This window comes from Mauremys reevesii, linkage group 7, assembly GCF_016161935.1.
Source record: "Mauremys reevesii isolate NIE-2019 linkage group 7, ASM1616193v1, whole genome shotgun sequence".
In the NCBI taxonomy this organism is placed as follows: Eukaryota; Metazoa; Chordata; order Testudines; family Geoemydidae; genus Mauremys; species Mauremys reevesii.
Genome location: NC_052629.1, coordinates 42,620,759 through 42,634,701, shown reverse-complemented (window position 1 = coordinate 42,634,701; position 13,943 = coordinate 42,620,759). Strand labels below are relative to the sequence as shown.

Genomic DNA, 13,943 nt, shown 5'->3' with positions numbered 1-13,943 from the left:
GGCCTTACTGGGATCCCTGCGGTTTCCCCTGGTACCAAGTCCTCCCTCCCAATGCTCCTATTCGATGATCTCCAAGAGACAGGCTACCGCACCTTCCCACTCAGCACTGGCTCTTGACTTTGCTACTGACCCTGGTCCCGACATCCAGGAGGTGGCTCTGCTAGACATAGTTGAGGCAGAAGAAGAGGAAGGAGCCCCTCCTATGGTGCAAGCCGCCGCCTCATCCTCTTCAGATGAGACCATCATGGGTCCTAGGAGCCTGCTTCTGCAGGATGATTTCAGGGCCCATCAACATCTTCTGAAGTGGCTCACTGTAAACCTGGGCCTGGAAATTCAGGAGCTCAAAGAGAGATCACACAGCCTTGTTGATATCCTGGCTGCAGCAGTTCCATCCAAGGTGGCCCTGCCCGTCAGTGAGGCCATGATGGGACCAGTCAAGACTCTGTGGCAAACTTCTTCTCTGCCCCCACCTCAAAGAGGGCAGAAAAGAAGTATTATGTGCTGGCAAGTAGGTTCGAATACCTATACTCTCGCCCCTCCCCCACACTTCCCAGGGTCCATGGTAGTATCTGCAGCGAACAAAAGGGAAAAGACGGGCAGTTGAGCGCTACTCCGAAACAAAAAGAAGCTAAGAGACTAGACCTTTTTGGAGGAAAGGGTTATTCAATGGTTAGCCTTCAACTACGCATTTCCAACCAGCAAGCTTTGCTGGGGAGATGCAGTTTTAATCAGTGAGACTCCCTGACTAAATTCAAAGACTTCCTGCCCCAAGGAAGGAGTTTGTGGCCCTCTTGCAAGAGGATAAGAACGTAGTCGGGATCTCTTTCCAGGTGGCTCTGGACGCTGCCAACTTGGCAGCCAGGACAATGGTCTCAGCAGCCACCATGAGGCACTGTTCTTGGCTCCAGTCCTCTGACCTTCCTCATGAGGTCCAACAGTCCATCCAAGAACTCCTCTTTGAAGGCCACTTTCTTTTCTTGGAGCAGACAGACATGAGACTTCATGGCCTGAAGGACTGCAGGGCCACCCTATGATCCTTAGGCCTTTATGTTCCATCAGCTTTCAGCCTCCTCAGTTCTCAGCAGCTCCAAGACAGGAGCCCTTCAAAAGAAAATGGCGCTCACCATCCTGTCCACCTCAGCTTCCCAGTTGGGGTTCCAGAGAGACTCTGGTGGTCCCAAGTAGATCTTTTGAAGGTATGCCTGAGAGCGCTGTACCTGTCACTATTTAAGATACACTTCTCTTTTTATTTTTGGACCGTCTGTCGCCATTCAGCCCAGCATGGTCATTCAGACATTGGACCCAGTGGATCCTGAGCACAGTGACTATCGGATATACCATTCAGTTCCTGGACGAGGAGTAATCCCTATGTATAGGGGCCATGGAGGAAGTTCCTCAACATCTGAAAGGGAAGGGGTTTTATTCCTGATATTTCCTAATCCCCAAGGGGGCCTCTGGCCCATCTTGAACCTGCGTTGAACAGCCAAGTACAGAACAGCATCAGCACGGTCCGAGCATCAAAGTGTTAGGGCTGCTGATAAACAAGCAGAAGTCAACTCTTGTCCTCATTCAGAGAATAGAATTTATTGGGGCAGTGCTCAAATTAACCCAAGCCAGGGCCTTCCTACCAGAGGCCTGATTCCAGACCACGTAAGACTTGATATCCAAGGTCCTGGCTACCCTATCATGACAGCTCAGGTGTGCCTCAATCTGCTGGGTCACATGGCAGCTTGTGCTTATGTGGTTCAGCACGCAAGGTTGTGCCTCAGGCCCCTCCAGATGTGACTAACATCAGTTTACTGCCTGAGCAGACACTGATTAGACTCTGCCTGTTGGTATGCATACTTCCACCTTTTCATGTTCTCTGTATGTATAAATATCCCCTGTCTGTGTGTTCCATTCTATGTATCCGAAGAAGTGAGCTGTAACTCACGAAAGCTCATGCTTAAATAAATTTGTTAGTCTTTAAGGTGCCACAAGTACTCCTGTGTGGTTTTTTTTTTTTTTTTTTTGCGGATACAGACTAACACGGCTGCTACTCTGACACTTGGACTCAGTGTTCACAGTCCCTCCCCTGGTCCTCCCTTCCCTGGGCTGGTGGATAAACCCGAGATTGGTGGTGATGGGGTGCCCCTTGTTACCCCTCAACTGTTGGTAACCTTAATCTCGGATGCATTGCACCTAGGGTGAGGTGCCCACCTCAACAATCTCAGGACTGAGGGCCACTGGTCCCAAGAAGAACTGTCCCTGCACATAAATGTCAGGGAGCTCAGGGTGGTACGCTTAGCATGCCAAGTGTTCCTGCCCCGGGATCTCCGGTGAGGTGGTGCAAGTCCTGACAGACAATACTGCAGCCAAGTTTTACATCAACAAGCAGGGAGGGGCTCAATCTTTGTGTTTGTGTCAGGAGGCCATCTGTCTGTGGGATAGCGCAAAAGCACTCCATCTCGCGGCGTCACATCTCCTGGGAGCCTGGAATATACTGGTGGATCACCTCTGCAGATCCTGGCCCCTTCATCCGGAAGTTGCCAGATTCATCTTCCAAAGGTGGGGGACTTCCCAAGTGGACCTGTTTGCCACCAACCAGAACAGCAAATGCCATTAGTTTTGTTTGCTGTGTGGACACAGCTTGAGCTCCCTTTCCGATGCCTTCCTGCTTTCATGGACAGACCACCTACTTTATTCCTTTTTCCCGATCCCCTTGGTTCACAAGGTCCTCCTAAAAATCAAACAATGCAAAAGTTATTCTGATAGCAAGCTGAACCCTGAAGAATGGGTCTGCTCAGAAGGAGTTCAGCAGATCTTGCTAGGCAGGTCACCTATTGACTCTTGTAAATATTGAATATGATAAGTGAAAGAACTGATCCCTGTGAATCCACAAATGAAGGGATTAAGTGGTGGAGAGGCAATTTCCCATTACTACTCTTTGGTAATGGGACATTACTCTTTGGGTGCATCCCTCCAGGAAGGACTCAAATGATATTAGCACATTCCCCTGGACTCCTGTCACTACTCTCAGGCAGGGCAGCAAGCAGTGGAGTGTCAAATGGGCAGGAGTGTCAAATGCTGCAGAAACTCAGGAAGATATCTGTTCTCTATCCATTGACAACAGGAGATCATCAGTGCCACTAAATGGTTTCAGTCCTGTAGCCTTGTGTTAATCCAGATTGTGCCTGGTCTAAAATATCAGATTAAGTTAGATGGGCTTGCAGTCGGCCTTTATCTAACATCTCTATTAGCTTGCTCAGGAAGGGGAGGTTTGATACTGGACATTAGTAGGCTAGAACTGATTAGAATTAGTATCCAGGATGGGTTTCTTCAGTGTTGGTTGGACTCTGGGGCAACATAATGTATCTCTGTTAATACAGTCCCATCGACCAATCAGATTACTTCCTCTGTCAAGTCATTCTGTAATGTATAGTAAAATATGTGGTTGAATGTATAGTAAAATGTGTGGTTTCCAGAACTAGAAATGGACAGACCTGTAGGGCAGGTTTCTTTCCATATTGATATGACCTTTTGAGCTTCTATATATATATCTGGTGTTGCCAATTTGATTGTTTAAAATGAAAACTAATATGGGTTGCAATCACAAGATAGATACTTTTTGCAGGTGGAGCCTTTTGGGGAGTGGAACTTTATGGGAGAATAGAGTGGAACTGCCTCTCAGTTGCTTTTGGAACTACCATTGTTTTCTTTTTAAAAAAAAATAAAATAAAAAAAAAATCAAGAAATGGTCAGTAATATGATAGAGAAAAAAAGGTGATTCACACAATAAAAGAGTGCAATGAGGCTAGGAGAACTATACAATCTCAGTGGGTCATGCAGACCCATAGAAAGATTGTTTAGATGAATCAGAGACAAATTATTAATATATTTAGAGTTATGCAGGTCATGTTTAATATTATGATTTTTGGCAGGCTAACTAGAGAGAAAAGGGAAACATTAACACATGGCGTTCTCTTGTATGGGATTTATGGGAGTTGTATTCTATGAGTGTCAGTAAAACTCTACCACATGTGAAATAGATTTCTTTTTTGTTTCACTGAGCAGTGGGCTTTTTGAAAATATGGCTTTTTCTCTTCTTTCTCAAATTAGAATTGGGCAGCAATATGGAGGGGTTGCAGCTACAGAATAATCCAACAGTTAGCCATTAACATTGGCAGGTGTACAATCCCTGTAATTTTCTTTTGTTTTTAAATTTAGATGGATGTCAGAACTTTGGGGAAATATCCTAATATTAGGCCAAATACTGAGGTCCTTATTCAGGCAAGATTCTTATTGAATCCAGTGGGAGTTTTGGCTTAGTGAGTCAAAGCTACCTAATAATTTCAGGATTGCGATTTTGGTTTCAGATGCACATTAATTAGAGTTGCATGTTAATCTTCTGTCAGATATTGTGCTGCTTCCCTCTTGTACACCTCTACCCTGATATAACGCTGTCCTCGGGAGCCAAAAAATCTTACTGCGTTATAGGTGAAACCGCGTTTTATCAAACTTGCTTTGATCCACCGGAGCATGCAGCCCCGCCCCCGCAGAGCGCTGCTTTAACCGTGTTATGTCCGAATTCGTGTTATATCGGGTCGCGTTATATCAGGGTAGAGGTGTATTAAAAATTCTTAGGAAGCACTAGCCCAATTGGAATTGAAGAGCCTAGGTTCATCTGCTGCTAACTGTACCCTGTACTGCACAAAGCGTGCTCCTCTCTGCCTTCCCATATTCAATTCAGCCTGGCCAGCTGGAGACTTCTTGCAGAGGAGGCACTGCATGGGTAATATCCCTGCACCTCACTGTACCAGCGAGGGGATTATTTAGTTCCATCTCTTTATAAGTACTGAAGATTTATCATTATTACAATATGAAATTATTTTATAAATATGGAAAAAGCCCATAAGGGGTTCTAATGCTTATTCTGGTATTTAAAAAAAATAATCTGTTCATTCACTTGTTTTAGGCACTGGCAGCAATGCATGTTACATGGAGGAAATGAGAAATGTAGAGATGGTAGAGGGAGATCAAGGACGAATGTGTGTGAACATGGAATGGGGTGCGTTTGGAGACAGTGGATGCTTGGACGACATCAGGACAATTTATGACAAAGCTGTCGATGATTATTCATTAAATGCTGGAAAACAAAGGTATTTAATACTGAAATCTAGCAAGAAATCTGATGCAAAATTTATGGAATACTGATGTGCTAGGAATAAGTGATATTGCCTTCAGCTGATTTTAAAAGTGGTGTAATTAGATCTCCATTTATGGAAAATGGAGGGATTAAGAGGACATAATAGTTTGCATCATCACAGTCCCCTGTTGGAGCTCCCTTGTTCCTGATTTCCCAGATGGATGACTTTCTCCATCTCTGACAGGTCAAGTGGTTGCAGTCTTTTCTCTAATGTCAACTCTGTGTTGGTCATCCTTTTCTTCGTCACCTCCCAAGTTGTTAAACTGCACCGCACTTTGCTTGGGACTAGCTTTTCACGATTATCTGGAAATTTCAGCTACCTGAGAATGCAGCTGTCTGCTTGTTAAGTGCGGTGAGCTGTTACGTGCCCAGAACATGAGTAATGCTGTACTGTCCTTTTAAGTAGCAGGGTCTGCACAATGCGTTAACATGTGGCAAGCTAGTGCGCTGGAGATTCATGCTGTAGCTTGCTGCACACTAACTTGCTGTGTACACAAGCCATCATATAAACATACAGTAATTTATAAAAAATATGATTGAAGTGTAAAAACACACGAGGAATACAGAGAAGGTGGCAGACTGCTTGGGAAGCTCCAAAATGTGAGGGTACAATTTGAAGTCCATAAAGGATCAGGCACTGAGGAAGCTGGGAGACGCTTTTTTGCAATGACAGCAAAGAGAGCATGGAATGAACTGCCAAAGGAGTATATAATTTAAAGAGAGTTAGACATTTAAGAGAGAGGCCATTTATAGGATACAAGACTGTTCATGGACATAATTGGACTATACGGCCCCCTTCCAATGTGAAATGTTACTTTGTACCTAGGTTGGATAGAGGAGCCAGTAAAATCTCAGATTTGCACAAAGGACTGAGAAAGACACTGTAATGTAGTGAATTATTGATTAAACAAAGAAAAGCGAAATGTACCTTGCAGTGAATTAACAGATGTGGAGCCTGGAGTACTGTGTATAATTCTAGTCACCCATGTTAAAGAAAGATAAATTCAGACTAGAACAGCCGCAGAGAAGAGCGGCTAGGATGATCATGGGAATGGAGAGAATATTCTACAAGAGGAGACTGGGCAGTATGTTTTAAAACAAATGAAAGTGTGATTGTAGCACAAGTAAATATACCAGTGCTAATCTATCTAGCACGGGTAACAATCATAGTGAAGACTTGGTGGCACAGGCTTCTGCATGGGCTAGCAATCCAAGTACCTACCCAGGATCCCCAGTGCACTGGTGCTGTGGTAGCTAACCCATGCTGAGGCCTGTGCTGCCATGGCTTCACTACTGTTGTTACTGCTAATAGCTGGAGTAAAGGTAGCATGAGTATACTCACACCCCATCACACCTTTGTTTGCTGTGTAGACTTCCCCTGTAAGAGCTTGGCTTGTTTAACGAAGTACAACAAAGGCTGAGAGAGAGGATATGATTGCTCTCTATAAATACACAAGGGGTAGGTGGTAAACACCAAGGAGGGAGAAGAGCTGTTTAAGCTAAAGGCCAATGTTGGCACAAAACCAAATGGGTATAAATTGGCCATGAACAAGCGTAGACTGGAAATTTGAAGATGGTTTCTAACTATGAGAAGAATGAGGTTCTGGAACAGCCTCCCAATAGCACTAGTGGGGGCAAATAACATAACAAATTTATCAAGCTCTGCCTCAAAATTAATTAATGGGATTATATGATGAGAGAGCATGGGAGTTGCCTTCCAGGAGGTCCCATCCAGTGCTATGTCCTGTGTTCCCATGTTTAGTTTTAATTATTAAAATAATACTTCATTCTAAACCAGTAAATGTTCTTTTAGAAATGTTTATCAGTGTCTATCAGCTGAGCACCTGACAGCAATAAAAATGGTGTTACAAATCAAGAGATGTATATCAGATCCCCTGCATTTTAAAAGAAAAGTTTAATAATATGGGACCTCAGTACTCCATTGTCTCTGTTACTGTATCAATGCTGAGAAATGGGAATTGACCACTGGCTTCTGTGTTTGTGTATGAAGAAAGTGTGAATTAGCAAAATTCTAACATCAGTAATTGTCAAATATATTAAATGTTTGAGAATCATGTTAGCTCGCCTAGCTATTGTTGAATTGTTAACAGACATTGTCGTACTCACGTCTGGGGGCAAAATTGACAGCTAGTTACAGGAGCTGGGCAAAGAGGGTTGGTAAGCATAGATTCCAATAGTATACAGTATTTGAGTTTGTATAACACCATTCATCTCAAGAACCTAGCATGATTTGAGTACACCTAATTACACTTCACAACACCCGTGTGAAGGATGAGGATAAATAAAATACTGCTCTGGCTGCGTGTATATCCAAAGAAAGGGGGATCAAATTTAATACAAAAGAGTTTCCTCCGATAATTCAGTTATTCCTTTTCAAGGTCTGTCACAACTGTTTATTGTAAACAGCTATAATATTATTTAAATAGCTAGTTTAGGACAGAAATGCTCAAATTCTGCCCAGTTGAGCATGATCTTAACAACTTGGCCAGAATTCTAAGGAGGCAAAGATAATATGGATAAAATGGAACACATTGCATTTTCCATAATCTTTGGTATAGAGGCATGTCCTTGAGAAATTGCAAGTCCCAACATGCAATGTTTGGATCAAGATGTATTGGATTTTTTTTTTTTTTTTTTTTAATGCAAGGATTTGTTATGTATTTTGGCACATTTACTGTTGCCTTCACATCTGGACACGTGCAACAGATTAAGTGCAGCCAAACAATGAAATAAAACCTTCAATGATACAGTATAAATAGCCCTACTCTCTGTACTGATGAATTCATCCATAATGAAACCAATAAATAATAGTAAGTAAGCTATTCTCCTGGAAATACTTATGAACATGTACTATTACTTTTGCCATTGTTCATGCACTTACTTTTTTCAGTGTAAAAAGCGACAAAGAGTCCTGTGGCACCTTATAGACTGACAGACGTATTGGAGCATAAGCTTTCGTGGGTGAATACCCACTTTGTCAAAGCTTATGCTCCAATACGTCTGTCAGTCTATAAGGTGCCACAGGACTCTTTGTCGCTTTTTACACTGAAAAAAGAGTCCTGTGGCACCTTATAGACTGACAGACATATTGGAGCATAAGCTTTGACAAAGTGGGTATTCACCCACGAAAGCTCATGCTCCGATACATCTGTTAGTCTATAAGGTGCCACAGGACTCTGTCGCTTTTTACAGATCCAGACTAACATGGCTACCCCTCTGATACTTTTTTTCAGTGTGTTATCCAGTAGTTTCTGCTCTTTGTAGAACTCCTCTATGAAAATAGGTAATGCACCAGGGATTGAAACTCAGCTCTAAACGCACATTGTCTGTGTAACCTACTAACACCGAGGCAGCTCCATTTAATGTTCTAAAACTCCAGTTATGAGACAGTTATCAAACTCTTCACTACTGTTTGGCATATTCATGTAAACTAACTGGATTATTTATAAATAACATTCCTTCTGAACTGTACCATTGTCTTTAATTCCAGGTATGAGAAAATGATTAGTGGAATGTACCTGGGAGAAATCGTTCGCAATATTTTGATTGACTTCACTAAAAGGGGATTCCTGTTTAGAGGTCAAATTTCAGAGTCACTGAAGACCAGAGGTATCTTTGAAACCAAGTTCCTTTCACAGATTGAGAGGTAAGATTGACGCCCGGTAGAATTGCTCCAGTTGAAATAGCGCATGTCTAATTTAGTACTGGTGTTTAAGGGGAGGAAACATCTAGGAGTGCAGTTCAACTCTGCTTGTCATTGGAAGGTATCTGCACCATGATCTTCATTAAAGAGCGATTTAATATCAGCAGATCGAATTTTTCTAGAATTAAACTGTGATAGATTATACAACGTGTGTCCTCACTAACTAAATCTGAGCAACTGCTTGGTATTGGCTTGTAAACTGTAAGGCCCTGCTTCTGCAAATGTTCACGTATCTGGTTAAGTTTATTTGAGTAGCCTTACTGAATTCAGTGTCCCATCTTGCATGAGTAAAGTTGATCCCTAAGCAAGTGTTTGCAGGATCAAGGCCTAAATTGTGTTGCTCTCAGATTCTTTGATGTCAAAACTTATACCCATTGGTAACTGTTAAATGGCACAAATGTCAGTGGTCGTGGATAGCCTTACAGATTTGACCTATATCTTTTGTGTATATTTATGTAAGCTAGATGTTACTGTTTTCCTTTTCCTACTTTAGTGAGATTCAGGCTAATTGCCTCAGCTCACAGAATTTTAAACTGTTTAACTTGCCCTTATAACATATGTTTAAAACTTAATAATGTGTTTTGGCTTCTTTTACCTTTTCTGAAAATAAGATCCTCTAGCAATTTAGGAATTCTAACATTTATAAAATGCAATGTTTTTCATTTTTAAGTGTCATACAGTAGTTTTACCTGTCCAATTGAGTGTGCACATGATAACCTGGAAGGGAAAAAAAGATTCATGCCAGATTAGCAAAACTATTTATAGACCACAATAATGAAATGGGATGTTCACCTTAGAACTATATGACTTTTAAGTAGGGAAATAATGGGATCAGGAAACAGAAAAATGATTTTGTGCTCAAATACTTCTGTAAATACAAGGAAAAATATTTTGTTTTTATCTGTACTGGAGGCCTATAAAGGCTGCAAGAAGAATTCTTTAGAATGTCTTCTCAGTTCGTAGGAGTATTTCCAACTAAGGCCATGTCAACACTACCTCTTATGTTGACAAAATGTATGTTGCTCAGGGGTGTGAAAAAAACACCGTCCTGAGCAATGTAAGTTACGCCAGCATAAATGGTAGTGTGCACAGCGCTATGTCAGCCCAGGAGAACTTCTCTCGCTGATATAGCTATTGCTGCTCGTAGGAGATGCTGTAATTATTGATGGGCGTGCTCTCTAGTCGGCATAGAATGGCTACATAAGAGATCTTAGCGTGGTACAGCTGCATTGGTACAGCTGCAGCTGTAAGCTCTCTAGTGTAGACATAGCCTGAGTCATAGTGATAGTAATCAAAGATGTTTTTGCTGTTTCATTTTATTGTTTGTATGTTTAAAAATAAAAACAAACAATTTCCTTGTTCTTATTGAATACATACGGTAGTATGTAGTAGTAGAGAGATAATTAAGCTATACTAGCAATAGCTACTCACTGATTATTTATTTGTATTGTACTATTAGTACCAAGGTAGTATATTGTAAAGTGATTTAAAGGCCACTTGATGTTTCAAGGAAAAGCCTAGTATAATAGAGACTTATAAATACTTTTCTCGTGGAAATATCCTTTAGAACAAATGATGAGAGAAGAGACATGCAAAAAATCCAGTCTGTTGAACCTATATTACTTCTAAATAGAACATGCTTCAGTGTTTGCCTTGACTCTTTATATGATGATTGATGCTTGAATGCAGCAGCATAGGGTGGAGAAATGAGCTCAAGATTGTGAGACACACTCGTGAGTCCTAACCTGGCTCCAACAGCAAATATTTGCCAGATGTGCCTATGATGATTTGTGGGTTCACCCAGACCAATAAGAGGTTCTGTCATTGCCTGCTCTGTAACCTTGGGTACCTCTGTATTAATGTAGCTATGATTCAGAGCCTTGACACTAGCAGCATGCCCATAGCACAGTGGTCTCATCCTCGCTTCCACCAGCCCAGTTACTCTTTGCAGAGTGACACCAACGATTCTTCTGGTCCTGAGTCTCCCCAAAACTGTTTACCCTGCAGTGTCCTGTCCCTCTTACTGGGTGCTCACAGAGGTAACACAAAGTTTGTGGCCTCCGAAGAGCCAGTACACACAACAGCTTGTTAGCCGAGCTGTGTTTATACACACACTGAGATAGCTTGTAGTCAAAGTGAGAATACGTTTATTAACAAAGAACATGGATTTAAGAGCAAAAGATAGCAAAGGGTTATAAACAAAACAAAAATAACACTTAATTCTAGCAAGAAATAGCGCTGCCTTATGTAGTTTCTTGCTCACTCCAAACTGCCAGCATTCTCGGCCCTGATTTAACAGGAGGATCTAGCTTTTATAGATACAAAGCACTGGCTTCTTTGTTCTCTCGGGTGATAGATTATTCAAATGTTTCTTTCCTTCTCCCCCCTCTCCCCCCCCAATATTACCCCAAAGTTCCTTGTCTCTGTTTCAAGAGCCAGGAAGGCTTCCTGGGTGTACAGACTCTATCTCCTATTGTCATCTCCCCAACTTTAGTTTGGTGGCTTTGTTTACCTTACATGTAAATGTTCTTTTCATTGTCCTCTGTGATCAAGTGGGTAGACAAGTAAATACATGTTCCTTTGTCTAGGGCAGGCTGGGATTTATGGGCTGCCTGTCAAACACATTTTAAGGACATAGTTTCATCCTACATTTATAACTCATTGTACTCACCCCATACATACATCACACAATGGTTTTGGAACCAGTGTGTCACCAATTTGTATATGGTATTTTCCACATATTTTAGATACAGATTATGACAATAGTGTGTTGCAGCAGTGAATGTGTCAGGCCTAATGTAAGCCAGGGTATGGTGTGCCCTCTGCCCATTGGCATTCATGGGCTCCTAAGCTCACTGTGCCTCACAGAGGGGTTGTGAGAATTTATTTGGTGTTAATTGTGGTATAAATACTAAATATTGTTATTGTTAAAGGCTTCATTCAGTCACCTGGTCAAACAGCTTGTTCTCCTTTTTTTTCAGCGACAGATTAGCATTGCTTCAGGTACGAACAATCCTCCAGCAGCTGGGCTTGAACGGTACCTGTGATGACAGTATAATTGTAAAGACGGTTTGTGGAGCAGTATCGAGAAGAGCAGCTCAGGTGTGTGGAGCTGGAATGGCTGCAGTTGTAGATAAAATAAGAGAGAACAGAGGATTAGACCACCTGGAAGTAACAGTTGGTGTAGATGGGACTCTGTATAAACTACATCCACAGTAAGTATTATTTTTTTTCTGCATTTGTTTGTAATGAGTGCTACATTGATGTAGGTTTGGCCTTTCTCTGAAGTGTCAGATTCTGGTCTCTGTTAGAGGAAGAATAGTCATTTAAGCAAAACCAGAGCTTGAAAAACAATTATGGTTGTAGCTTTATAAGGGGAATAAGAGACTGTAGAAGGAATAATAAAGCACAAATAGTTAGCAGTAGTATGCCAAATAAAAAGTAATGAAACTCATTAAATAAGGTGGAGGTCAGAAGTACAGGTGAGAGCAATAGGGCCATTAAATAGAGGAGAAAAGCAAAGAATTATTGCGTCCTGAAAAAGAAATGACAGAAGAATGGTTTCTTTGCATCAGTGTTTGATGTTGCAACTTTGGAGGGTGTTTGTGTGTAGTAATGAGGAAGAACTATAGAGACTGACATTAATGAAACAGTGGTAGGCAAAAATAAAGGAATACAAATCAGATTACTTCCATGAAAGATGTGGCATAAGCTATCAAATAGCTCAACCATTAACTGCTGCTAAGTTAATAATGGTGTTGCAGTTGTGTCTAGATGCCCCAGTCAGGGTTTGGAACACCATTGTGCTAGGCATTGTCCACACACATGGAATGAAGAGACAGTCCCTGCTCCAAAGAGCCTTTTAAGTAATCATTTGATATTGAGAATATTCCAGGTGACTGGAAAATGGTAAATATAGTTCCACTATTTAAAAGAAGCTAAACATTGCACACTGCAAGTCTAATGTATATATTAGGAAAAGGTTTTAGAGATAATACAGTGTGTAAGTCACTGTGGATTTGGGAAAGATAAATTGTGTTGGAAAATGTCATGACTCTTGCAGGGCTGTGAGGAACCAGTAGATTCAGTACATCTCGACAGTCAAGTGTGGGCCTGACAGATTATCATATGAAGTATCTGATAGTGGGGGTAGATAATAAACTAGTAAAATACTAGTGATTCTCAACCCATGTTTTGTGGAAACATGTAGCTTAGGGTCTAGGTCATATATTTCCCATATCTTGTATACTTTTGAAAATATATGTACATATATGGGTTCCCAAATCCCCTGCTTCCATCACCCCACTCCCTGCTGTGACATCAGAGAGGAGAGCTCCTAGGGTTACTGTGACATTCCAGGGTCCAGTCCAAACCAATGAGGGGCTGTCACCCCTGCCCTGCAAACTTGGATGCCTCACAGTGCTTTGTAGCTCCCACCTAAGCTGCTCACGAACAGTCTTCCAGCATGCAGGTAATACCCTAAGTGTCTGATGTGTGGCTGGCAGGCTGCAGCTATACACAGCCACACTCTGGCTTCCACCAGCCTTGGTTACCACTTGCAGAGTGACCCGAACATACTCCCAGTCTGGGTTTTCTCCCAAAATGTGTGTTCTGCACTGTCCACCCCTCTCCTCGGCAGTCCAGACACATACATAGAATATCAGGGTTAGAAGGGACCTTAGGCGGTCATCTAGTCCAACCCCCTGCTCAAAGCAGGACCAAGCTCCAGACAGATTTTTGCCCCACATCCCTAAATGGCCCCTTCAAGGATTAAACTCACAACCCTGGGTTTAGCAGGCTAATGCTCAAACCACTGAGCTTTGCCTCTTTAAAGGGATCCATATACAACAGTTTATCTCCCTAAATGGAGTTACCCACACAGTTCACAACAGTGGATTCATTTTGATTAAAGAATAAAATAAGTTTATTTAACTACAAAGAGAGAGATTTTAAGGTAGTACAAGTGTAAGGTATTAAATCCAGAAATGGTTACAAGAGAAATAAAGAGAACACTCTTCGTAGGACTAAAACTTC

The 13,943-nt window shown here is 41.8% G+C and overlaps 1 protein-coding gene across 2 annotated transcripts in view; it reads left to right on the top strand.

Annotated features, from left to right (window-relative positions):
* HK1 (hexokinase 1) overlaps positions 1-13,943 on the top strand; it is a 70,139-nt gene that overhangs the window by 53,352 nt on the left and 2,844 nt on the right. For both annotated transcript variants that reach the window (XM_039546978.1, XM_039546980.1), the window contains 3 exons: positions 4,955-5,138; positions 8,697-8,852; positions 11,891-12,124. In XM_039546978.1, the coding sequence (XP_039402912.1) occupies positions 4,955-5,138; positions 8,697-8,852; positions 11,891-12,124 (574 nt within the window). The remainder of the gene's footprint in view (positions 1-4,954; positions 5,139-8,696; positions 8,853-11,890; positions 12,125-13,943) is intronic.